The following is a 25,064-nucleotide window of genomic DNA, read 5'->3' on the forward strand; positions in this document are numbered from 1 at the left end:
TATAATCAAATATGCTAAATTTAAATAGCTGAATACGATGACAAACCTTTTTATTCATTTTGGTGTTTATATGTGATGTATAATATTAAATTTAGCTCTTAATTTTCATTAAAAATTAATTCTTATACATTAAATAAGTGAATAAAACAGTCTTTTTATTAAAAAATTAAAATTGCACTGTTAAATATTTGTTTTGGTGTTTATATGTGATGTATAATATTAAATCTAACTCTTAATTTTTACACATTTATTCAATTTAACATTTACAATATTTTATTGGAATCAAAGTAAATTCTGAAACAAATAAGGCTAAAGGGACAAAAAGATCTTATAACATATTAAAAAAATCAATTCAATCCTTTTAAATTTTAAAAAAATCATAAAAATTATAAAAAAAATTAAAATTAGGTAAGATATTTTCGGTCTTTCGATTTCCCCTTAAACATATTATTAAACACATTATTGATTAAAGTAGTAGAGAGGAGACCTTTTTTAAATTTGGAAATGCAATAGTAACATATGTTATGTCTTAACTAACCTACAATTGAATGTGCATCCACATGTAAAGCTTATTACTTGTTTCCTACATCCAACTAGCATCCTATTTTGAGATTAATTTATATTGTAATTTGAAGACATCTAACACTTTAATATCTTGCGGTAATGGTTCGTTTGCCTTTAATAATCACTACAGCAAAACTGACTTTCAGCAGCCTTTTTTTAGGCCTTTAGCGGCGCTTTTAAGCGCCACTAAAACTATTTGCGGCGTTTATACAAGCGCCACTAAAAACACCTCTATAGATGGCGTCGCTAAATTTTGCGGCGCTTTTACCACAAACGCCACTAAAAGTCATGGTCTTTAGCGGCACTTTTTTTACAAACGCCGCTAAAAGTCATAAAATTTTAAAAATATATATATAAAAAAGATCATGAAAAATATAAAAAAAATTTAAAATTCATTATCAAAATATTGAGAAGAATAATATCCATGATTTAAATATAAAAATTTTCTATTAAAATTCATTATCAAATAAAAATAAAAATAAAAATATAGAATCAAAACTAAAATAAATAATAAAAATTAGATTAAATATAAATATAGAATCAAAATAATAAAGCACCAAACTTGTATACTGCCCACCATTATAAGTCACTAAAAGCAAGAAAAACAAAATGACTTAATTCATGGAATTCACGAATGTTAACATCAGACATGAGTTTAAAACTTTGCCTTCGGAAGGATGTTCAAAACCAGAATCCACAATAGATCGAAGCAGCTCCAGTTTCAGCAGAAAGTTTCTGAATCCCGAACTGCGAATTCCAACATACCCCCTACACCACATAAAAAAGAACATTGCTTTACACTAAAACTAGCAGATTATATTAGAACATTTTTTACCTTAAAATATATATAAATTAAAATCAACTAAGGCTAAAATACCTGAGGAAGTGCTTTGACACAGCTGCGATAAGTATAAAGCACTGATGCCATCTCCTTCCCATCCTGGATAAGTGTGTTCTGCCATGCCATCAAATACAAGATCAGAGACTAAAACAAAACACTAAAAAGTTTATCAAAATTTTGCAATTAACTTTAGACTCTAACTAGCTTGGGCAAAAAATAAGTTTTCTAAACCGTTATTATTTTACTATTACTTTATTGAGCCACAGCATCTTTAAATTTGCTACCCCAAATTCAAGGATCTAGTATGAGTTCATGATGCAACATCTACAACTGTACTTTAACTGTAAGAGTAAGGATAGATAGCTTGATAGCTGGAGTTTTGGGCATATAGTCCTTTGGGTTTAGGGGACTACAGAGGGTGAGGAAGATAAGGTGGTGGCTTGAAACTAATAAAATTAGGGTTGATTGTAGCAGTAATATAATGTTAGCAGTTGAACACAGAGGTAAAATCATAAAAGTATGGAGGAAGATGACAACGTAAAATGTAAGGATTAACAGCATTGTTTGATGCATTCCCAAACATTACCTAGAAAATAAAAACCATGACGCACCAGTAGACCTTTTATTTACATCATCAACTTTTTTATTCGATGCTAGAGAAATGAAAAAAATTCATAACTTCATTACTTTTAAGTTTCAAAATATTTATGTTCAAATATGATTCAGATGACAGAGATTCAAGTGCCTGCAAACAATTCTTAATTATAAGCAAGAGGAAATAAGGTTTTGTGGGTGCAATTCTAAATAGGGCGAGTGTTTAGTACACAGGCAGTGCACTTTTTTAACTCCACAAGTAGAGTTACAAATTTGCCACGTGGCCCATTTCTTTATATATTATTTTTTTAATTATTTTTATACCCTACATACACTTGTCATAACCCCAACCTAGCGTATGGAATTAAATTCCACTGAGTGTATCAAATATTTTCTCTTCTAAACAATGTTTAGTTATAGCATGTGGGAGCAACACTTTGTGACAAGCAAGGAAAAAGAGAGAATTCACCTTAAATCCTCAGAGGCTTGTGTTAGACTTCTGGTCAAATTCTCAACCTCCTGAAGCAGACCACTATCACGAAGTTCAGATAACAAAGGTTGCACATCTTCGGCCATGGCTTCAATCTGAAAAATCACTACATCAAATTCAAAATTCTGAGCATGAGGATCCATCAAAAGTTCAGTTTAGAATGCTTATCCAGTCAGCTAGAAAGCAGGGAAACATGTGCAGACTTGATTACTTCTAGATTTATGTACATTAGGCTACAGTGTGGATGTAATAATAAATCATTTACTATTATCAACAGAACCCAAAGAAAAAAAGAAGATAATGTAGCAGACCCATTCACTTCTTTTGGGCTTACCAGAACTATCAGCAATATAGTTTAGAAAAAGAAATTTTATCAATAAGACAAAATGTAACAAAGACATTGCACACCTTTGTGAGCAGGGGCTTTGCATCCTGAATAACAGCAGCAACGTGCTCGGCAAGTGAATAGGTGTTGGCAATACCAATTTCCTCCATTTGACGAGCAAGACGGGTGACAATCCCTACCAAGGCATCCAGACTTACCCCTTGTTCCCCCTTTATCTTTTGTCTATCACATACAATTAGGCCTTCCTTAACACATTCTGCATCAAGAGGTCCCACAGAAGGTGATGGAATTGGATCCCGTGGTGTGATGTCAATCAAAGTTTCCATCAAAAGACCAGATTGGTTGACCTCAATCAGCGAATTTCGAGGTATAATAATCTTATCATCTTCAACCTAAGAATGATAGCAGCAATGTTGATGCATACACAAGCCAAGCCAAACCAAAACAAAATGTTACAGAAAAATTATTATCCTGAAACATACCTCAACAACAGCTTCTATACTTTTCAGGGAGGGATTAACATGTACAACATTGCCTACAGTCACCCCTCTAATCCTAACAGGTGTTCCAGTGCAAATACCAGATGCCTGAGCAAATTCAAACACCGCTAGGTACTTCCGGAATTCAGAACGAATCTGAAACCCCCTCAACCAAGCCAGACTAAGTGCAAGCAGCACAGTACCTGACACAAGAAACAACCCAACCCCACCTTCCCAAATGCTTCTACGACCAAACCCAAAATCACTCAATGGACGTAATGTTTGTCTCCAAATATTCCGAGGAATATTTAAAACAACAGCAAGCGGATTCTTTTGCTCCGAAGAACTGGGTTGTGGGTTATGCTCAGTACTAGCAGACATAGCTCTAACTTTTGCCAACCTCATTCTTAGTTTAGGCGGAAGACATGGCAAAACTTTTGGAGAAGAATGCGGGAGGGTGGTCAAAGTTGAAGATGACAAAGACGGGCATGCTGGAATCTGGACTAATGTATTTCCAACCATTTTCAGAAATTGCAAAGCTAAAACGCTATGAATACTTCAAAACCCGAACTGCTAAGAATACTATCCCTTTTAGCTAAATACAGGACGAAACAATACAGATTCTCTCTAAATGTTCAGCAGCTAAGGCTTCCATTTAACTGAAAGGCAACACAATTGAAATTTAATCAGTTGAACGAAGAATCCATTCTTTCCAATACAACATTGAAGTTAAATTATATACTTAAAATCCATCAATCACGCTTGAAAAAAAATCAAATCAGGTTAGTGACTCTTCGAAATAGCATTAATCACCACCACTTAAAGGAATGAAATTAAGAAGCAAAACCTAGGTTGAAGTTGAAAGAAACAACTCCAGTATCTATTATATTCAATTCATTGCAGTTTAAAGGGAAAGTGAAGAGAAAGAAATCGCGAAGGGGGGAAATTAAGTCCTTAAGACAGAAAGAAAATTCATCAATTTTTTCAACAGTACAATTAGAAGACAAGTGACTGTAGTTCATAAGATATTACCAGTTCACTAATAGGAAGTTACGAACCTAAGATTTCACAGTGAGAAGCAGAAGTAAAAAGAGCGATATTCTTGAAATTTTCTCGATAACCAAACACATTGAAAAGAAGATGTAAGGTTTCGTGAGTGAAGAGTGAGTACCTTCAGAGCTAGCTAGGGCTTTTCCCTTCACGAATCGAAGGCCGTAGTTCAGGCATTTAACTGATTCTAAATACATAGATGAGAAAAAGAGGGAGTAACGAGCGGGTAAGAGTGAGCGGTATTTTGATTTCCCTTTTTTGGGGGTAAAATAATGGCTTTTTGTGTAGCTTAATTTTTTGCAGCATCTTTAGTATAAAAGCCACAATAGTTTTAGTTGGTTAAGTTTGCTTGCTATTTACCTGAGTTCAAATCTTGTTATTAGTAATTTTGAATCTTTTTTGTACCCCTTCGTACCTTGCTCTTTTTTGTACTTGCATTTATTATTTTTAATCAATTAACTCTTCAATATTACATTAATATATATTATTAGTACAATAATATAGACGGATTGACAATTTGAGCTACATATTACAGTAATACGTTAACATTAATATACAGGCACATAATACATGAATATATATTATTAGTACAATAGTATAGAAGGATTCACAATTGATATACGGGCACATACATAATTTGAGCTACAATATTATGAATATTAAATCGCTAAAGCTAAAATTTTAGAATTGTTGTATAAATTTTTAAAATTTAATAAGTGTAAAGGATAGGTGCAATAAATTATACATTATACAAGATTTGTGTTTTTAAGATATTATTAGAATAAAAAATATATCTTATACAAAAATAATGACGGTACTAAAATATACAAAAATATTGCACATAATTCATTCCTTGTTTCGCTGTAATAATCTTACAATGGTATTTCTATATATTCATTTTTTTTTTGCACTTCAATTTTGTTTTCCTCTATTGTTTCATGTTCACTTGAATGTGTACATTTGTCCACTTCTCAATTGTTTTGTACACTGAAAGTTTATCTATTATCTCTTAAATAATTTAAACTATAATCATAAGTTTAATATATTCAAATTAAGATTATCTCTTTTACAATTATATAAGAAATCATTTAATATATAAATTAAAAAATACTAATTAATCTAAACCCTAAATCTCTTAACCCTTATCCCATAAACACTAAACTCTAAACCCTTAACCCCAAACCCTTACACCTTAAACTCCAACCCTAACCCCTAAATCATAATCCCTAAACCCATAATTCATCATAAACCTTCAAATACTAGTTAACTCCTAAACCTTAAACCCTAAACCATATATCTTAAACTATAGTTAACTCATAAACCTTAAACCCTAAACCATATATCTTAAACCATAAACCATAAACTATAATAATAATTAATTCGATATTTTAAATTCAATACTATCTCTTTTACGATTATATAAGAAAATATTTAATATATTGTATAACCATAAATTTTAATAATTATTGTTTTAGGGGTTATAGATTAGTGTTTATGATTTTTTAGGGTTTAGGGGTTATATGACTTTTAGTGGCGTTTTACCAAAAGCGCCGCTAATGCTTTGGTTTTTAGCGGCGTTTTTCCAAAAGCGCCGCTAATGCTCTATCTTTTGCGGCGTTTTTTACTAAAACGCCGCTATTGCTCTGTTTTTAGTGGTGTTTTTGGTAAAACGCCGCTATTGCTATGTGTTTTACAATTTTTGCGGTGTTTTTTGATAAAACGCCGCTACAGCCCTATTTTCTTGTAGTGAATACAAAGTGAGATGTAAAAAAGAATTGGTCTTGCATTGACAGTATGGTAGCAAATGTGTACAGTTACGAGTTAGTTTACATTGGCTGTCATCTCTAGTCTGCATATTTATAGACCAAAGATTAGATCATATATTTTAGATTTTTATGCACAATGAGATTATGTGAAAAGATTTGTACATGCTAATGACGAGACCTGTATTGAACAAGTTAGAATGAATAGAGTTACTTTCTTTTAAACTATGTGAGATATTACAAACTTTAAGAGGATTGAAGTCGTCAAGGAACATACTTGTCGATGAGCAGGTGGCAATGTTCTTATATATTATTGCTCATCATCTTAAAAATCGAGTACCATTTTAGTAGGTCCGGGAAAACCATTAGCAGGTCATTTCACAATGTTTTGAATGTTATCATACGTTTACAAGATGTACTATTTAAAAAGGTAGAGCCAATTACAGCTAATTCTACAGATCCAAGGTGGAAATGGTTCAAGGTATTAGAGTGAATTCCATATATAACCTGTACATAATTTAGTTGATTCAGATTTAAATATAGTATCCTAACCCGAGATTTTATACATTTGATATAGAATTGCTTAGGTGCTTTAAATGAAACCCACATCAAGATTAGAGTTCCAACTGTTGATAAACCTAAATATCGAACGTGAAAAGGTCACATAGCAACAATTATGTTAGGTGTTTGTACACCTGATACGCATTTTGTTTATGTTCTTCTTGGTTGAGAAGGTTATGTTGCTGATTGACGGGTTCTTCAAAATGCCATTAGTAGGAGATATGAACTAAAAGTTCCTCATGATAAAGTGCAGAATTGGAGAAATTTGAATTAATTTTTAAGATCATACTTTTTTGAGAAATTAACCATGATAAATAGTTTTTTTATAGGTTGTTATTATCTAGTTAATGCTGGATACACAAACTATGAGGGATTTCTTGCGCCTTTTGGAGGAAAAAAATATCATTTGAATAAGTGGCGTTAAAGTCATTAGCCAAGAACTCCAGAAGAATTTTTCAATATGAAACATGCTTTAGCGCGTAATATTATTGAAAGATGCTTTGGATTATTAAAAATTAGATAAGAAATACTTAGGAGTCCATCATTTTATCCTGTGAGGATGTACAATAAAATTATTATTACATATTGTTTGCTCTATAATTTTATTCGAACCTTTATGAGTCTTGATCCTATTGAAGCAGATTTGGAAGAAGGATTATCTAGTAATGTGATAGATGATGATAAACCGAATATCGTTAATATTCGTCCATCAGATGCGTGGGCTACTTGGAGGATGGAATTAGCCAATCAAATGTTCAATGAATGGAAAACATCTAGAAATTAGTTAGGTTTAGGGTGAATATAGTAAATGTTAATTTATTTATGTCATTTCATGTATCTAGTTTATGAAGCTTTGGTGGTGTTTGAATTGTTTTTCTACATTGTACTAAACTTTTTGAATTATAATTTATTTTCTTTTGATCCATCATGTGTTATAATTTTATAAAGTGTCGACATTTTGATTCATAATATTGAACTTAATTTTAATTTACATTTTTTTAAGATAGTTATGTCAGGTTTTTCGCATTCGAGTGTTTCTTCCAAAAATTCTCGAGGAACAAAAAAAAAATGGGTTCCAGAAGAAGATGTTGCGTCGGTTATTTGTATGGTCGACTTGCACAATGTTGGAACCTTTAATGCAGATATAGGATTCAAAAGTCGATTATTTAAATGAGTTGGAATAAATATTAGAAAAAGTTTTACCCCATGCTATGTTGAAGACTAAACCTAATCTTAAATCGAGAATTAGGATATTGAAAAGGGATTGGATAATCGTTAATGACATGCTTAATGGAAAAAACAATAGCGTCTTTGGTTGGGATGAGCATAGGCAACTTATTGTTACTAAATATGCTGTGTTGAACTCATATATAAATGTAAGAATTATTTCAAGTTTTTATTATCTTATTTTGACCAAACTTATATCTAATATGAATTTCTTATTTTTTATAGAGTCATAAAAAAGTCGGTCAATTCCAACATCGTAGTTTCCCTTATTATGACCAACTTACTGACATCTACGCAACAGATCAAGCCACTGGGAAAGATACTCAAACAGTTGCTAATATTATTAAAGAAATAGATGTTGAGGATGTAGCTACTACAAATACTCATTAAGAAAGAAACAATTTTCATGTATGCGAAGCTGATGTTTCTTTGGATGACATGGATCTTTCAACTACACAACCGCAACTATCTAGAAACCAAGGTGATTTTACATTTTCAAAGAAGAAAAAAATTTTAATGCAAGTGATCATATTTCTTTTACTTCATTTACTAATGCTGTCACTTTATTGGTAGAAAACATATGAGTCGTTGGCCTTGGAATTAGTAGGAGCATTGCCTCTGAAGTACTAATTCAACAAAAGTAAAGAATGGTCATTCAAGAAAGTGCTCTAAAATTATATTCAACCTTATGTGAAGTAGAAGCTTAATTGAGGATGAGCGCTATCGCGCATTGAGCAAAATTCTAAACCATCCAACGCAAATACTCATTTTCTTTAGTTTACCTTCTTCTTTGTGATTGGAATAGGTGAGAAAATTTCTTACTGACTATTAAAAATCAATTTGTATTGGTAACGCTTTGGTAATTTTTTGTGTTTTTAATATTTGGATGGTATAATGATGTGATAGAATATCATTATAATGTTGTAACTTTTTTATGTTGTAAATTTAACTTATAGATTATAACATATAAGTTAATGAAATCATGTAACTTTTTGTTAATATATGAATATTATGTTTCAATGTGAAATATAATTCTAAAGCTATTTATTACTTCGAATATTTTGTCTTTTATTTTAGAATAATTAAATTATTTGTTTCACTAATGATATTTTAACACATTAAATATATATTGCAATTTAAAAATAAAAAATAGATTATATATTATTTTTATAATATTATATATTATGATTTTTTTAATTCATGTTATAATAATTATATTAAGAATATTATTAAATTATATATTATTTTATTATATTGTATTAAATAATAATTATGTTAAAATATGATAAAATTATTTATTTTTATTTTTATTAAAATATATTTAACAATAATTTTATTAAAATTTAATAACAATAATCATCAACCTAAACAAATCCTACTAATGGTACTTTAATTATTTAAGCCTTTTTTCTTATACTAATTTATTCCATTCAACCAAACACAAGTATCTTATTACAGCTCTATTTCATTCCAATTAACCAAACAATTAAATTACTAATTACAACTCTATTCTATTACCGAGTAAATCAAACTTATCCTAGAAGACTTAGCCCGGGGGACGATACAATGATGGATGTTGTGAGGATAAGGCAAGGCCAAAAGGTTGAGTGACATGAAACTGGCCTAAAAATGCATCATCAAACATAATTACACAAATGATGCAAAGAGAACACCATATAAAAACTCAATTAAAGATGATCAATCATACAAAAGTAAGAGGTAAAACAAGTAGTTAAGGAATCATATATATATAAATCCATATCTCAAACCCAATAATACTAAATATATCTCAAACCCAATTCCTCTTATTACAATAAACAAAAATAGCTTACTTTTAGTTTCGATGAACTGCAAATAATTGGTATTCAAGTGTACAAAGGCAAATCAGTCCAAGCACCAGAAACATGTCCATTCTCACAGACGAAAGCTCGAACAACTGGCTCCCCATCGTCATGGTACCCGAAAACCCGCCTCAGACAGAAGGCAGAGTGCAAATCCCACGTCTCCTTGCACGAGCAAAACGCGCAGTCCAGATCGATCTTGCTTCGGTTCCCGTCGTTTATAGTCCTCCACACACGGGATTTCTTGAAATTCTTGAAAACCCCTCTGAACAGCATGTAGTTTCGCTTCTCCTCCGTGTGGACGCACCCAGGCCAATCGCAAATGTATAAGCAATCACCTCGGAACCGGCTCGCCAATAGCTTGTTCCCTTGTTCTCGGCTTAAGTTCCGAACCCCGGTTGCTAAATGGGACCTTAGGGATCTTGAAATCTTCCTTCTTTTACAAACGGGAAATTCACGCCCCGTTTTGATCGTCGCGGTGTCCATAGTTTCCGACGGGTAGCTGTCCATCGAATCGGACGCGTTATAAACGGTGTCGAAATACAGATCATCGAAAAGTGACCAGGGACAATCGGAGCCGGGAACGTCCGTTTCCATGTTCGGATTGGAATTACATTCCGTTTTGCTTGAATTAGGGTCAGCGGACGGCGTCGAGAGATGCGAATGAGCTGGCCTTTGATAATTCTCGTCAGGGCCGAGCTCGCGTTCGAGGCCGAAATCAGAGTTGTCAAGAAGGACACCGGCGTGAAGGAGGCCTGGACAGCAGACAGACAGCTTATGAAGAGAAGCCCAACCGCCGGGTGGGGCGGAGGAAGAGGAGAGAAGGTCGGCGGAAACGGCGGGTATGGTTTTGGAACATTTAAGCTTCAAGCAGGTATTACGAATCAGAGAAGAGAATCTGGTGCAGACACAAGCAAGACTTGCCCAGCTAGCGAGATCCTCTTCGAGCTTCGAAAATATATTTAAAACGACGTCCTCAGGGAGCTTCGAGAACGGCGTTTCCGTCATTGGCTTAAATTGGGAAATAAAAAAAAAAGAGGTAAGAATCTGGTATCGCTGGTGTCTTCAATTTTCTATCTATTATATATAAAAAAGAACGGCAGATTTAGGAAATAATAAGTTAGAAGATCAGCCTTGGGTGGTACCATGAGTGGTGGCGGTGAAAGAGCGTCGGCATGGAGGTAGCATTTTGTTTCGACGGTTTAACTTACTTGTATATAAGCTACTTTTGATATGTGGTTTGTGGGCGCTGAGTACTGACACATTAAGCTAGGATTTCTCTAGTCCAGAAGAAATTCCTTTATTTAATTATTTCTTTTTGAGACAACGTCATCTTCTTACTAAATTGGCTTAATCCCTACTTTAGTCCTTAAACTATACATTTTTCTCACTTCAGCCCCTAATGTTATTACACATTCCCTAACATTAGGAATTGATCCGAGAATGTATGATAATGTTAGGACTAAAGTGGACCAGAATGAAAAAAGGGTATACTTTACGGACTAAGGTGTGGATTAGGCCTATTAAATAAACTAATAATAAATTTGGGTTAAGTGGATCTTAACAGAAGGTAAATTGTATTTTATTGAATTGTCACGACAGATTCAAGAGAATGAAAGGCTCCTTGTGGAATGTTGTCACTTGCACGTGCAATCAAAATTAATTTTCACCACAACACACTGATTATAAAAATATAGGATCATATGGCCTTTGTCAATTGTTTTAATTTCTCCTTAAGGAAGAAAGGTTTACGCGAAGTACGGCATCACCACAAAGAAAAGATAAAATTTATCTGATCCACGACCACACACACACACACACAATGGAATCGTCATCAATCATCAAAGGGTAGAGGAGTGACAAGAGACTTGACGGAAGGAGAATTATGTTCCTCCCACATTTCGCTGTTTGGAGTTGACAATTTCACGTGCCCACTTATCAACTTGTCCCCCCTACTTCGGTACAAGGACATAACACCACCCCCACTTCAGTCCCGCCATTGTTAACTCGGGTTCTGGTGTCATCCCTCTTTGTGCCTTGCATCGCGTTTCACCACTTAATTACCATGTTTTTAACTAATCATTACTACCTAGTGCATTCTAACACAAGTTCCTGCTACCGTATCAGCATTGGAATCCCCCAATGTAGTGGATGGTGCCATTTTTATATTTAAAGGAAATGGTTTTCATTATAAATAATTTATTGTCCTTTTAGCGGTTCCACGCCATAGATAAGGAGCAACTCACGAGTAAAATGGTTCCAATCTTTAGCCATGAAATCCAGCATGATTGGTGCACTTCAAAAGATATTTTTTTCACAACTAGACTTAAATTTGATAGGAGTCTTCATCAGCATTTAGGCACAATATCAACTCGGCAACTGTAATTTACCTGTCATATGGAAACTCGAATAAGAGACATCAGGGATAAATAAATATTACTCAGCTATATAGCCTACTTGACCAGTAAAATCAACATTTCTTTGGCAATGTAGTGAACTCAACATCTTTCCTAATTAAAATAAATGCCAGTCAAAGACACTAGGGAGATCAAGACTCAAGACCTGGATAAGCTCTTGCTCCTACTCCTGCTAGCACTACGTTACATGCAATCAAGACTCAAGACTCCCACTTGGACTCCTTGCAGCGGACAGGAGTGAAGGTTTTTAAAGCTGCCCATCTAAGAAACAGCATACCTCTGTAACCATATGAGTTACATGCAATTTGGAACCTATTCCCACAAGATCCCAATATCCAATCCCCAGTCTGCTGCATATAGCCAATATCTAAAAGACAAACAAGGCAGTTTTCATGACAAAAGTAGGAAAGTGATGTAGTTCAATAGCTGGGAGGTTGTCGGGACTCGGGACCCAGTTTCGCAAATAAACCATAATATGGACGAGGAAAGCATGCAAGTCAAAAGCATAAATTCATGTTGACAACCACATGAGAGAAGTTGATTCCAAAAAGTAATAAGAGGTATGTAACTACTGATAACCCAAGTAGACCACCATGAATGAAGGAACACGCACACTCATTACCTCATACAAGAAAATAAGGTCCATCAGCACTCAGTTAATTTAGAGTGTGTAATATGCTATTTCTAGATAGGTGCTTTTCTTTATATTTATGGAGCAAGTGAAAAACAAAATCTTCACCGCTAGACAAATATAGAGACAGTAGGCAACAATAATGTATAGCAAATGAAAATTCCATCAAATTAGCAACCTACATATTCATTCTTCAAAATGAGTTAGTTTGACACTGTAGCTTCCGAAGGAACAGCACTTACTGCATTGCAATTTCCTTTTTCATTTTCAGAATCCAAAATTACTATAACCTCAAAGACCCAAACCCTATACTTGTCAAAGAAAGAGGATTCATTACAATCTTCAAATGCAGCCAGAAGTCAACCGCAAGGTCAACAAATATGATGCATTTACCCACGAGGCCAGGACCACAAGCATATATAGTAAACGAAATTATTATCTATAAAACTAACAACAACCGACAGCTAACAATACCAAACCCCATTATCCTTGATAAAACAGAAACATATGAATGGGAAAGGGGAAATATGTGTACCCTGACAAAGAGCAAAACCTTGATGCAGAGGGGGAAGGAGGAGGAGAATTTGATCTTATCTTTGCAGGTGACTTGCGCAAAGGCTTGGTTCTAGGAAAATTGATGCATTATACTTGCAAGGTTAACATACAACTTCGAAGCCATAAATAAAATTTCACATCCAAAAGAATAAGAAAAACCTGTGGCTCTTGCTCCGAGCACGAGAGTGGCTGCGACTGCAGCTTCGGCTTTTTGAGAAAGAACGACCACGACTAGGGCTTCTAGAGGAATCGCGCTTAGAATCTTGCTGTGCGCTTTCTGGATATTATTGCAATCAAGTGGCGTCAGATCTATGAAGATGAAAATCTTCTGCCTTTTCGGCTTTTGGTTTGAGATTAATGGGCCAGGCCGAGACTAAAACATCCTTCAAGTAGAATCATTTATACAAAATCAAGTCTTGAGGAGTCAAGATTATAAGATTTAAATTCTCCAAATCAGATCTTTTTTTTTTTTTTTTGTGAAAAGTAAAAAACCTAAGGTTTATGAATCCTTAACATTCTCTTAGTCTAATAATTTCCTAAAATTCTATTCCTAGATGAATCATTGTTGCTAACTTCGTTATACTGCTTTGCCCAGCAAGTTGAGGCTTTTATAATCTTCAAAGAACTCCATGAGGATCCTTGAAAGACAAAGAGATTCTTGTTTTTCCAAAGTCGCCAAAGTGTGATTCCGAAAATTGTACACCAAAGACCATCATGCCTTGTTATTTGCCCATGGGTTGCTAAATAAAGTCTAATCCATTCGAGTAGATTGCCAGAGAAAAATTGGGACCATTATGTTGCTGGCACAATTAGTTTCCAAGTGTCCTTGGCAGCTAGACAATCCCTGAGGGCATGTAGGATGTCTTCTATCTCGTAGTAGCATACTAGGCATGTTTCATTTTGGCTTATTCCTCTTTTGACTCGTTCAAGGTTAGTAAGTAGGCGTTGTTTATAGATCAGCCATAAGAAAAACCTAACCCGTTGTGGCCCTTGGAATTTCCAGACTTCCTTTCATTTGTTGTCTTGTTCATTCCATGTGCTTCCTTTTAGCATTTGGTATGCACTTTTAACTGTGAAATTGCCATTAGAAGTACGACTCCAAAAAAATTTGTCAAGACCGACAAGAGGGTATAAGGGAGGGATGTTTATGATCTTCTGAATTATGTCTTCTGTCAACCAGTTCCTAAGTGTATTAATGTCCCAAGCGCCCTCTTTTGTAACCATATCTTTAACTAAGCATTCCAAGGCTAATCCCTCCGTTGGTGATGCATATTCTTTTAGCGGTCCTATTTTCGGAACCCACGGATTTTCCCAGCATCTGACGCTATCCCCTGTTCCAATAGACCAACATAGGTTTTCTTTTAGTAATGGCCAAACTTTTGCAAGTCTCTCCAGACAGCTGAGCAATTTCCATATGTGATACTTTCTGGGATTTGTTTTGTCATTCGATATTTAGATCTTAAGACTTGTACCCACAGGGATTCCCTTTTAGAAATAAGATTGAAACCTAATTTTAGAAGAAAAGAGGCATTTTGATCTTTGAGCTGCCGAATGCCCAATCCTCCAGTTTTGTGAGGATGGCAAATAGAATTCCAATCAACTAGGGCTATTTTTCGATTTCCTGTGTTGGCTCCCCATATAAATTGTCTCGCCAATCGTTCAGTTTCTTCACATGCTCCTTTTGGAATTTGTATGAATTGCATGAAGTAATTTGGGATGGAGAGAATGACAGATTTGGCTAGAGTGAGCCTTCCTGCAATCGATAGTTACTTGACATCCCAGTTGCAAAGTTTAGCTCTAACTTTTTCAATAACAAACTCTAATGTAGCTTTAGTGATTTGACTATGTAGGAGTGGGATTCCTAAGTAATAGTCTCATCTACGCCTTTCGAGAAGAAGATATTTGTTTTGCGTGTGTTGATTTGATGCCCCGAGTATCTATAAAAACGTTCCAAAATTTCTTTTAGTAGGAGGCTATGTTTTATGTCAGCTTTTGAGAATATCACAAAGTCATCGGCAAATAAGAGATGTGACAAGGCTGGTCCTGATCTGGATAGTCGAATTGGGCTCCATGCCCCTGTGTTAACTGCTACTTGGAGACTATGGCCTAGCCATTCCATGCAGAGCACAAAGAGGTACGGTGATAAAGGACATCCTTGCCTAATTCCTCTTGCTGGTTGAAATTTTTCAATAGGGACCCCATTCTATAGGATCTGCATGGTAGATGTCGAAATGGCTGACATAATAACTTTTCGTAGGAAGTCTGGAATGCCTGCAGCCTGAATGGACTTATCAATGAAGTCCCATCGAATCCTATCATATGCTTTCTCCAGATCTATTTTGACAATCATCCATTTTCTACTTTTTCCTCGCATGGAATGAACAACTTCCTGGGCAATGATGATGTTGTTAGAGATTGTTCTTCCTGCAATGAAACCTGCATGTTCTTGTGATATGATCTTTGGAAAGACTTTTTTGAATCTATTGGCAATAACTTTCATAACTAGTTTATAGAGAACTGAGCAGAGACTGATGAGTTTAAACTGGGAAATCTCCTCAGGATAGGCGAGTTTTGGGATGAGTACTATAAGTGTATTGTTTAATTTAGGCTCTATGGGTTTTCCTTTGAAGACCCCTTTGACCCATTCACAGACTGCACTTCCAATATTGTCCCACTGTTTTTGGAAAAAGAGAGCGTGGAACCTATCGCTCCCTGGAGCTTTTAAAAGAGCCATGTTGAAGAGTGTCGTTTTGATTTCTTCATGTGACACATCTTTTCCTAGAAAATCTATGTCTGCTTGAGCCAATTAGAGAAAATGGTTGGGTGGTAAAACACTGCTCCTACTTGAGTTTTCTTCATAAAGCTTTTGGAAGAAACGTATTGCTTCAATTTGAACCTCATTTGGCTCATAAAGCCAATCCCCGTTTGCATTACGTAAAGCATTAATGCAGTTAATCTTTCGTCTATGTAGAGTTCGTCCATGGAAGAATTTTGTATTTCTATCTCCCAATTTAAGCCAGTCGCATCTTGATTTTTGCTTCCAGAGTAGCTCCTCATGGTTGAGAATTTCTTCCAGTTCTTCTCTTAACTCTATTTCTTTTTGTGCTAGGAAGGTTGAGTTTGTCTTCTCAAATGCATACTGTATCTTATTTAACTTTTGCGTTATCTCTCGTTTTCGGGTTCCAATGTGCCCATAAGAGTCTTTGTTCCACTTTTTTAGGCCTATAGTAAGCTTTTCTAAAGTGAAAGTCATGTCCCCATTATAATCCCATAGATTAGAGATTGTACTGGAGAAATCTTAGTTGTGAACCCAGCCTGCTAGAAATCGAAAAGGTTGTCCTTTTAGTGAGCTAAAATCTGGGCATAAATTTACTAGTAAAGGTCGATGATCAGATTTTATTCTCATTAATTGTGTGACTAAGCACTTTGGGAATGTGCGGATCCACGCTCTGTTTCCTATTGCGCGATCAAGTCTCTCAAGTACTCCTCTTTGCCATGTGAAAGAAGGTCCTCGAAATCTTAGATCATGTAAATCGTTAGTCTCAACAAATTTTCCAAATAAAGGACACCGTTTCCCATCAGAAGTTCCTCATTTCTTCTCATTTTTGGACAGAATAGACTTGAAGTCGCCAATCGCTAACCAAGGAATATTAGTTGTAGGGATAGTCTCCTTTAAGGCTTCCCACAAGAGAGTCATTTTCGTTTTATTTGGACTTCCGTAAACAAAGGCAATGACGACTGTATGGGTAGGGAAACCGTAGGATATAATGAATTGGGGGTGGTTTTGGAGGATTTCAAGGTTGACGGAGGGTTTCCGACCAATCCATATTCCCCTTGAGAATCCTCTTACTTCAACTCAGTGCGAATACTGCGGTCCTAATTTTGCAATTACTTCGTCAGCTTTGCGCCCACTAACTCTTGGTTCTAAAAAGCTAACAATGTCTGGCTTATGCTCTCTATTATACTCTCTAAAAGTACGAAGGAATTTTTCATTCGCACATCCTTCGCAGTTCCAAGAAAAAATTGAGATGCTAGAGTTCATTGGTATTAAAGAAAAGAAATAATTTAAAACTACTACTTTGTCTCTATATTGTCTCCTGTTTTCCCAAATCCTCTAGGGATTTCATTTACCAGTCCTTGTTGGACTTGGGTTTGCAGTAATTCAACCATACTAATGATAGAATCAGATAGTGAGTTTTTTAAAGCAGAAACCTTAAAGGGGTTACCTTTTTCTTTGTTGACTTTGAGGTTTTTTACTTTCCGAGAATTTCTTGCTTTTAGGACGCCACGAGTTGCTGTTAATTCTGCATGGTGGAATCCTGTTTTGGCTCGATTCTTCTGAGTGTGCCCTTTGGTTGTAGATTGACTATCATCTTTAAAGAGAACTGCTGAATGCTTAGCAGCATCAAGAAAGCCTGATGTTGAAATCTTTATAGATTCTTGCATCGTTCGCAGGCTTGATTGGGCAGGGCAATCTTTGATAGTTTCTCCGATATTTTTTCCAGGATTTATTAAGTTGGAATGGTTGTCGTGGCTTGGAGACTCAATTATTGAAGATGGATTAGGGATGGATGGAAGATCCTGAGTTAATTTTTCCAGAATTTCTGTTTTGCTCAAGGAGTCCGATTCCTTTCTGTAATCATTCCTGGAATTTGAGACTGATCTTCCTATGTTTGATGCCCTAGATGTTGCTTCCATTGGACTTGATTGGATGCTGTTGACCTGGAGCTCCTGAAAGCCTGCAGCAATTTATTCAGAAAATAAATTGATTTTATTTTCGATGCCAGCTTTATCTTGTTTAACCCCATCTGTTACTGTTGCTAAACTCAGTGCTTGCTGCCGGACTGGGTTACGTGAAACCGCATTAATGGTCTCTCTTTTGTTAGAAATTAAATGCCCTTGTAGGTTTATTATATCCCCTTTCTGGCCTGGATTTTTGTTGGTCTAAGAGGAGTCTGTAGCTTGGGTTCTTAATTTTGACCCGTCAGTGTGGTGCGAGATTTGGTCCTTGTGCATAGGGCCATCTTTTCTTCCTGGACCCAACACGATAGGGCCTGGTTGGATATGTAAAGTACCACTTTCTATTTCCTCTTCATGGGCTTTGGAAGACCCATCGTCATCTAGGGTTTCCAACACCTGGAATCTTGAGTTCCTTTCTGCCCCGGCTGTGCTTCCTCCGTCAACCTTCCGTCCTACTTTGCCAGTTTTTCTTGCCTTTTTTTCAACAAGCATCCACGGCCGTAGCCACCGCGACTGGAGTTCTCGTCTTTATTTTCCCTCATGGTGAGACTCTGTTTCGGTTTATCTCCTGGACTGCCTTCTCCAAATCCTTCTAATCCCTTCTCTCATTTGGGCCATATTTCTTTTGTGTGTCCATAGTGCCCACACTGGAAACACACCATTAGGAGTTGTTCATACTCGATTCGTTGAGTAAAACCATTGATCATAACATGAGAAATCAAGGGTTTGTCTAGATTAACGAAAACCGCCATCCTCGCAAATCTTCCTCTTACACCGTTATCGGTGTTGAAATCAAGCTTTACGACTTTTCCGATCGTCGCCCCGATTTCTCGTAGAACTTGCCATTTATACATATGGCCAGGTAATCTAGGAAGTCAGATCCAAACTATGACTGTGCTTGGGTACGGTTGAATGGGGTTGAAGTCTATAGTCCATGGTTATACTGTTAAGTACTGACCAAAAATAACCCGAGGCCCTTGGCACAACGCCTTCTCAAAATCTTCTGAGTTTTTGAATTTTGCTAGAAAATACCCGTTTTCCACGTCCATTAGCCGGAATGGTTGAGAGGGTTTCCAAAGCGAATTTACCTTTGTTTTGCAGTGCATTATAACCTATATTTCTCCCCAATAGTTTAATTACTACTGTGAATTCCATGTGTTTAATGAGGATTTGGTTGATTCGATCAGAAAATTTAATCGAAGCAATGCCATCGATTGTTGAACGTTCCACGTCTTCTTCCAATAACTCAAAGTCCTCATCTTCGTCCAAACCTATTGCGATTGTTGTTTTCTCATTCGAGTAAAGCCCTCTGCCCATCAGTCGGTCTTTCCAAGAAAGAGATTTTCCAATTTCTTGTGTAGCTTCCATTGCGACATCCTGATTTTCCTCGATTTCTCGTATTCTAACTTTCTTTGTTGATCTACTCGCTGGTTTGCCTTCATCATTGCCATCGTGTTCCGTAAGGTCCATCGTTTTCTGTTATACAACTTTAAAAATAAAGAATATTTAAATCTAGTAGTCTGTTAACTAATTTCTAATTGATGATCAACTTATTAAAATTTAAGATTAATATACAAAAGTTAATTCTCCAAATCAGTTTTAAGATTATAACCGCCTATAAATCGGGATTAGGTTTACTTAAAAACCCTAAAATAAGGTATTATAATTTTAACGACCATTAAATTTAATTTCTTTACAAATAACACTTGAAGCCAATAATAAAATTAAAAAAAAAATAGATCCAAACTCAATCAAATAAAATTAAAAAAAAATTATTTATAAAAAATTTCAAAGATTATAACTTTCAAAATTTAATAAATAAAATTCTTTTATTTGATCCAAAATAAAAATTTTACATCTCTTTGTTTATCGCATGATATAATATAATTTAGGCATAATTATTATTATTTTTGGCCCTCTTAACTTTATATAAAAAGATCATTTTAGAATTTCATTTAATTTTTTTATCTTTTTAACTTTTAAATTTACATTTTTTGTCAAATCATCCAAAATGAATGAAAAATTTAGCTTCTGTTAACTTTGTTGACATAGCGACATACACGTGGATGACATGTCAATATTTAATTAATTTTTATAATTTTTTTTAATAATTAATGTAATTAAATTATATAAACTAATCAAACTGCTCAAACTAATTACTTGACCGATTCAACCACCGATTCAATTCTGAAAATTTTGTTTAAAACTGAGGAAAGTAACTTAAAATAAGCTCTCTTTTTTTCCTTAATCTTCCACTCACCTTATAAATAAGCAATCAATATAAAAAATGAATAATCATCATGAACTCATAGAAATATGATCTGTTTTTCTTTTTTTACCACGCTTGCTTCTAAGGAGGACATCCATGTCACACAAGGATATGTGCTCATAGTAAAAACAGGATAGGTTACCGTTCAATCAATTCAATTAAATAAATTATTATTAAAAATTCATAAAAGAAATTTTTTTTAAAAGAACTAATTCTGAAGCTGATTCAATCGATTCATACCGGTTTACAAATTAATCAGTTTAATCTCTCTCTCCAAATTAGTATCCCAATCAATTTCTGATCCAATCAGTTCTGATCCAATCAGTTTAATTCGATTTAAACAATAATGCTCCAGCTGAACTAAAATAAAATTCTCAGAATTTGAAAATTAAAGTCGCAAATATTGCTGTCACATCCAGGTCTAGTGATGAAAGATTAACCATTGCCTCTGTTGCACGGGCTCAAAACAACAGTCTCCATTCCAAGGAACAGGAAATATAGGAAAGATCCAACAAAAATACAACAATCTCCATGCATTATTTTTCTTGGAAATTTGAATGATCACAAATTATCATCATGCATGATGGTGAACACCATCTCCGCCATCCTTTTCTTTTCGTGCGGCAGCTCTTATTTTTCGTTGCTCTTCCTTGTAAATCCTATTTCTTCGCTGAAACTGCAATAATTATCAACATTGAACAAAATGGATGTCAATATATGAAATGAATCATAGCGCCATTGAATCAAACATCCACGTTGTTGTCACCACCACGAATCATGGGATGAAATCATGAGATCTAAATTTATGAGGGGCCATGTCGAAATATAAAATGTCTGATTTTCTTTACCATTGACCTAAGCTCACATCTAACAGGGTTTTTGGAACCAACAAGTTGGTTGAAGCGGTAGAGGCCTTCCCCCCTTAAGGGTGAGAACATAAGATCGAACCCTAGAAAGTGTAATTGTTGGGAGGGCGTTACCTTTAAACGCTCCTGACTCAGCATAGATTAGTCTCAAATCTAATAGGACTTAGAGTTGGAGAAGAGAACGAGAAAAGCCAAAATGAATAATATACATGAAGCTTATTTATCTTTCATGATAGTACTCAAACCAGCTGCCAGCTGCCATAGGAAACCCATTAAACAACATTTGATAAAGAATATATTGGACTTTTTTGCCATAAATTATACTGTTTCCATATATTACAGAAAGTTGGACTTTGTGGTAGTTTTATGAGTATATTACAAAAATGTATGAAAAAAAACTACCACAAAGACACAGCCATAATGATCCAGATATCAGGTGCTGTAGCTCTAACACCTTTAGAACTAAAGGCTCTGGTTTGCAGGATACGTATGGCAATGTGGGTTGAAAAGCATATATTTATAAATTTGTAAGCTTAATCTATCACTCTAATACCTATACATTTCATTATGTCCCCAAAGAAATTAACTTTGAACTTTCTGTGCTGCTCAAGCTTATATGAGTTATATTACAAGCAAAGCATATCCCATACACAATTCAAGATCCTATATATTAAATCATATCTTCCTTCTTATCCCTGCTTTTAAGTTGATGTCAGACTTTATTTTCTTGAAAACTGAATTTATACGGAAACAAATTTAGCAGATTCCCTTCCATAAGGAATAAAATATCAAATGAAATGGAAGAATGGGAAAGGAAATAATCAAATAATACAATTCTGCTTCCAGAAAGTAATTGATGGATATGAGGAATTAAATTGGAAATGAAAAGAGCAACAGAAGCTTCATTGAAAAGTCAGAACAGAAGCTTCATTGAAAAGTCAGACTACTTGGTACCACGAAAAGTTCAAAATTAAGATCAAGGTAAATGAATTCTCAAAAGTAATGAAGCTATCTACATCTGGATTATAATCCGATACTAGTTCATAAACAGCACTATGTTCATCAATATGGATCCAACTTGCGCTTTTTTTCCCCCCAAAATTAGGGATTTAGAATAACGTTCGACCAAACAACACACCTCTACTCATTTGCAAATGATTGGCGAGAGAAACTAATTGATCCGATTCTAGCCCATTTTGGAGTTTCGAGGACCCGCAAGGCGTGAAATTCAGTTCGCTCAAGAGTCAAAAAATCAATATTTAACAAAGCATGAAATGAAAGCCAAAACCATAATGTGGCGGATCATGAAAATGATCTGAGACTATTAATTAGACATTCCATCCGCAAGAAGAAAAGGAATTAGGGTTTCACGACATTTCAAGGGAGACAAGTAGAATAAATCATAGAATCGAAAATAAGTTTAAAAATACAATTGAAATGGAAAGAAGAGGGAGATACCTCTTTGGAATGGTGGAGGCACTCGAGATAGTCTTCACGAAGGAGAGAGCAATCCTTGGGCTCTCTGCAACGGGACATGCACTCGCTGAAGTCAACCCAGAAATCGTAGCACCTTCCTTTAGTGCCATTGATTCCCCAACCGGATGCCATCTCTCTTTCTCTACCTGCTCGGTCCGATGGATGGTAGTCTCAGCTCAATTTGATTGTGCAGAGAAGCGATAGACTCAATCTTTGTTAGTTTCAGCCTTTTCACTTTTCAGTAGACGCAAAATTACCAAAATACCAGATGGACATGTTTACGGCTGCCTGACTAAGGAATTTTAGGTTAAATTCCACAAATGGTTGTTAAACTAAAGTTAAAATTACATTTTAGTTACCTAACTATCAAAAGTTAGGTTATGGTCACTCATATTTTCTGGTTATCTCATTTTAGTCTCTCTTTTTTTTTTTTGTGAAAAGAAAACATTGGTAAAATCAAAAGAAACACTAGCTTTATCACTCTCAATGGCATCAACTAGATTTGTAGGAACAGTTGTCAAAGCATTAACCCCTCCAAGTCCCATAGAAATCATATTGGTAATCTGATTTCTAATTTGATTGGTTTCGCTAGTAACATGTCTTATCATCTAATGCTCATTTTTCATCAACTTCTTGTTATTCATTAACTAAATAATGAGATTACACATCAATTCGATAAGTAATAACTAATTTCACCTTTTAATTATAGCTAAAAATATCTTCCAACTTTACTTAAACAATAATTTTAAAATAAATTATAAAATATAATAAAATTCTAAAAAATTAAAAAAATCATAATTTATTTTTCTATATTATAAAAATAATTTTAATGAGAAAAGGTTTAAAAAATCCATGAAATTCTGAATCAAATTTGATTAGATTTAATCCTATACTTCCAAATGGTTGGAAAGTAAAAAAAAACATTGTTATCTCTCTTTGTACTCATTAAATTATGTAGATTTAGAGTAGGTTTGGATAGGCAGTGAGGTGCGGTACGGTGCAATATGTTTAGCTTACTTTTTGTCTTATGTTGCAGTATCTAATCTCACTGTCACTGCTATTTTTACACTAACCGAAAATAAAGGCACTGTTTATCTAAATTCACCCTTAATAATTTATGCACGTTATATTTATATTATTTTGTGTCATAATCATGATTAAATTATTTTATATTTATAATATTATAATTAAATTTAAATTCCCAAATAACTTGATCAAATTAGATCTACAATTTGTATATATTTTAAATTTTATTCTTAAATTTATATTTATTTTGAAGGGTAAAGATTTTCGAAATTAAATCTAATTTTTTTATGGCACACAATAAAAACATCTTACCATGAAAACAATAATAACTTATTCAATCGAATTAAAAAATATATTAAACTAAAGTAAGCATGAATATAAATAAGAATATTAGTGTACACACAAGTTGATTATCATACAAAAAAAAACCTGGTTCAGTCAACTTTAAGGATGACTTCGTTAATATTCATATTACCAATATTTATATGAGCGTGGATTATATACGATCTACACATGACCTTTATACATCTTACACATATCTCATGAGTTTGGAGACTACATAAACTTTTCCCAATTATTTTGGACTAGATCTAATTATGGGTCAGACTACATGTCCAAATTCAAAGGCCCATATAAAAATTGAAAGGATTTGGGTAAAAATATAGGCTTGAAAAATGGATTAGGACAAAAAATAAATTTTCTAAACGGGTCGGGCCTCGGGTAAGATTTTTTTGGTCGACCTCACCTGAATCTACTTAAATGTTTTCCTGTTGTTGTTTTACTGTCATTTTGCTATTATATTGCTGCTATTTTATTGTTATGTTTGGATATTGTATAACTCTTGTTTTATTATTAATTTTGTTATTATTTTAGAGGCATTTGCTTACTAAATTGCAATTACTTAGTGTTATTTAAGTATAATGTATTTTTTATTTGTTGGAAAATATTCATTTTAATGTTTTTTAGTTATTTGATGTATTATATTTTTTAAAAAATTTATTTTATTTAAAAAATAATATAAAAAATTAATACGGAATGGTCGGATCAGACTTGAGCTTAGCATTTTTATTTGAGCCGGACTTGAATAAAATTTTAACCCATTTTTCGAACCAAGTCAAACCTAAACATAAAATTTGACATCAACTCCATCCGACTCATAATCAAATCTACTTAAGACTAACTTTCTCAACATATGAAAAAAAATGAGGGATAAGAGACGCTCTCATTTTTTTTTTCTCAATGGCTCTCATACTATGGAACACTTCTTTCTTTTCTTTTTTTTTTTTTTGAAATTGATACCTTTTTTCACTCTTTTTCCATCATGTCTT

General features: G+C 34.3%; 3 protein-coding genes across 6 annotated transcripts; all 3 read right to left on the reverse strand.

Annotated features, from left to right (window-relative positions):
* Nucleotides 1–1,063: 1,063 nt before the first annotated feature.
* LOC121204606 (protein TRIGALACTOSYLDIACYLGLYCEROL 2, chloroplastic) lies at nt 1,064–4,691 on the reverse strand. Of its 3 annotated transcripts, none has more exons than XM_041074765.1 (6): nt 4,486–4,691; nt 3,318–3,973; nt 2,898–3,227; nt 2,469–2,584; nt 1,442–1,519; nt 1,064–1,332 (listed from the first exon to the last, which is right to left on the reverse strand). In XM_041074765.1, the coding sequence occupies exons 2-6, from the start codon at nt 3,834–3,836 to the stop codon at nt 1,179–1,181; spliced, it is 1,197 nt and encodes a 398-aa protein (XP_040930699.1). In that variant the 5' UTR covers nt 3,837–3,973; nt 4,486–4,691; the 3' UTR covers nt 1,064–1,178. The 3 variants fall into 3 exon arrangements, with proteins under 3 accessions (XP_040930699.1, XP_040930698.1, XP_040930700.1); XM_041074764.1 differs by having other exon boundaries at nt 4,373–4,650; XM_041074766.1 differs by lacking the exons at nt 1,064–1,332; nt 1,442–1,519 and having other exon boundaries at nt 2,472–2,595; nt 4,486–4,650.
* A 4,956-nt stretch (nt 4,692–9,647) lies between these two features.
* On the reverse strand, nt 9,648–19,571 carry LOC107927789 (phytochrome A-associated F-box protein). 2 transcript variants are annotated; one of them, XM_041074767.1, is made up of 2 exons: nt 17,586–19,571; nt 9,648–12,146 (listed from the first exon to the last, which is right to left on the reverse strand). In XM_041074767.1, the coding sequence occupies exon 2, from the start codon at nt 10,762–10,764 to the stop codon at nt 9,781–9,783; it is 984 nt and encodes a 327-aa protein (XP_040930701.1). In that variant the 5' UTR covers nt 10,765–12,146; nt 17,586–19,571; the 3' UTR covers nt 9,648–9,780. The 2 variants fall into 2 exon arrangements, with proteins under 2 accessions (XP_040930701.1, XP_016714637.1); XM_016859148.2 differs by lacking the exon at nt 17,586–19,571 and having other exon boundaries at nt 9,648–10,767; nt 10,902–11,302.
* Nucleotides 19,572–20,729: 1,158 nt separating this feature from the next.
* LOC107927694 (NADH dehydrogenase [ubiquinone] iron-sulfur protein 5-B) lies at nt 20,730–23,201 on the reverse strand. The gene is made up of 2 exons (XM_016858832.2): nt 22,693–23,201; nt 20,730–21,044 (listed from the first exon to the last, which is right to left on the reverse strand). The coding sequence occupies exons 1-2, from the start codon at nt 22,840–22,842 to the stop codon at nt 20,943–20,945; spliced, it is 252 nt and encodes an 83-aa protein (XP_016714321.1). The 5' UTR covers nt 22,843–23,201; the 3' UTR covers nt 20,730–20,942.
* Nucleotides 23,202–25,064: the final 1,863 nt, after the last annotated feature.

This window comes from Gossypium hirsutum, chromosome A08 (genome assembly GCF_007990345.1).
Source record: "Gossypium hirsutum isolate 1008001.06 chromosome A08, Gossypium_hirsutum_v2.1, whole genome shotgun sequence".
NCBI lineage: Eukaryota > Viridiplantae > Streptophyta > Magnoliopsida > Malvales > Malvaceae > Gossypium > Gossypium hirsutum.

Coding starts and splice junctions, on each gene's coding strand:
- LOC107927694 (XM_016858832.2), bottom strand. CDS start 22,842: ATGGCATCCGGTTGGGGAATCAATGGCACTAAAGGAAGGTGCTACGAT. Junction 21,045..22,692: donor GCCTCCACCATTCCAAAGAG/GTATCTCCCTCT, acceptor TAATTATTGCAG/TTTCAGCGAAGAAATAGGAT.
- LOC121204606 (XM_041074765.1), bottom strand. CDS start 3,836: ATGGTTGGAAATACATTAGTCCAGATTCCAGCATGCCCGTCTTTGTCA. Junction 3,228..3,317: donor GTATAGAAGCTGTTGTTGAG/GTATGTTTCAGG, acceptor TATCATTCTTAG/GTTGAAGATGATAAGATTAT. Junction 1,520..2,468: donor CAAGCCTCTGAGGATTTAAG/GTGAATTCTCTC, acceptor ATGGCATGGCAG/AACACACTTATCCAGGATGG.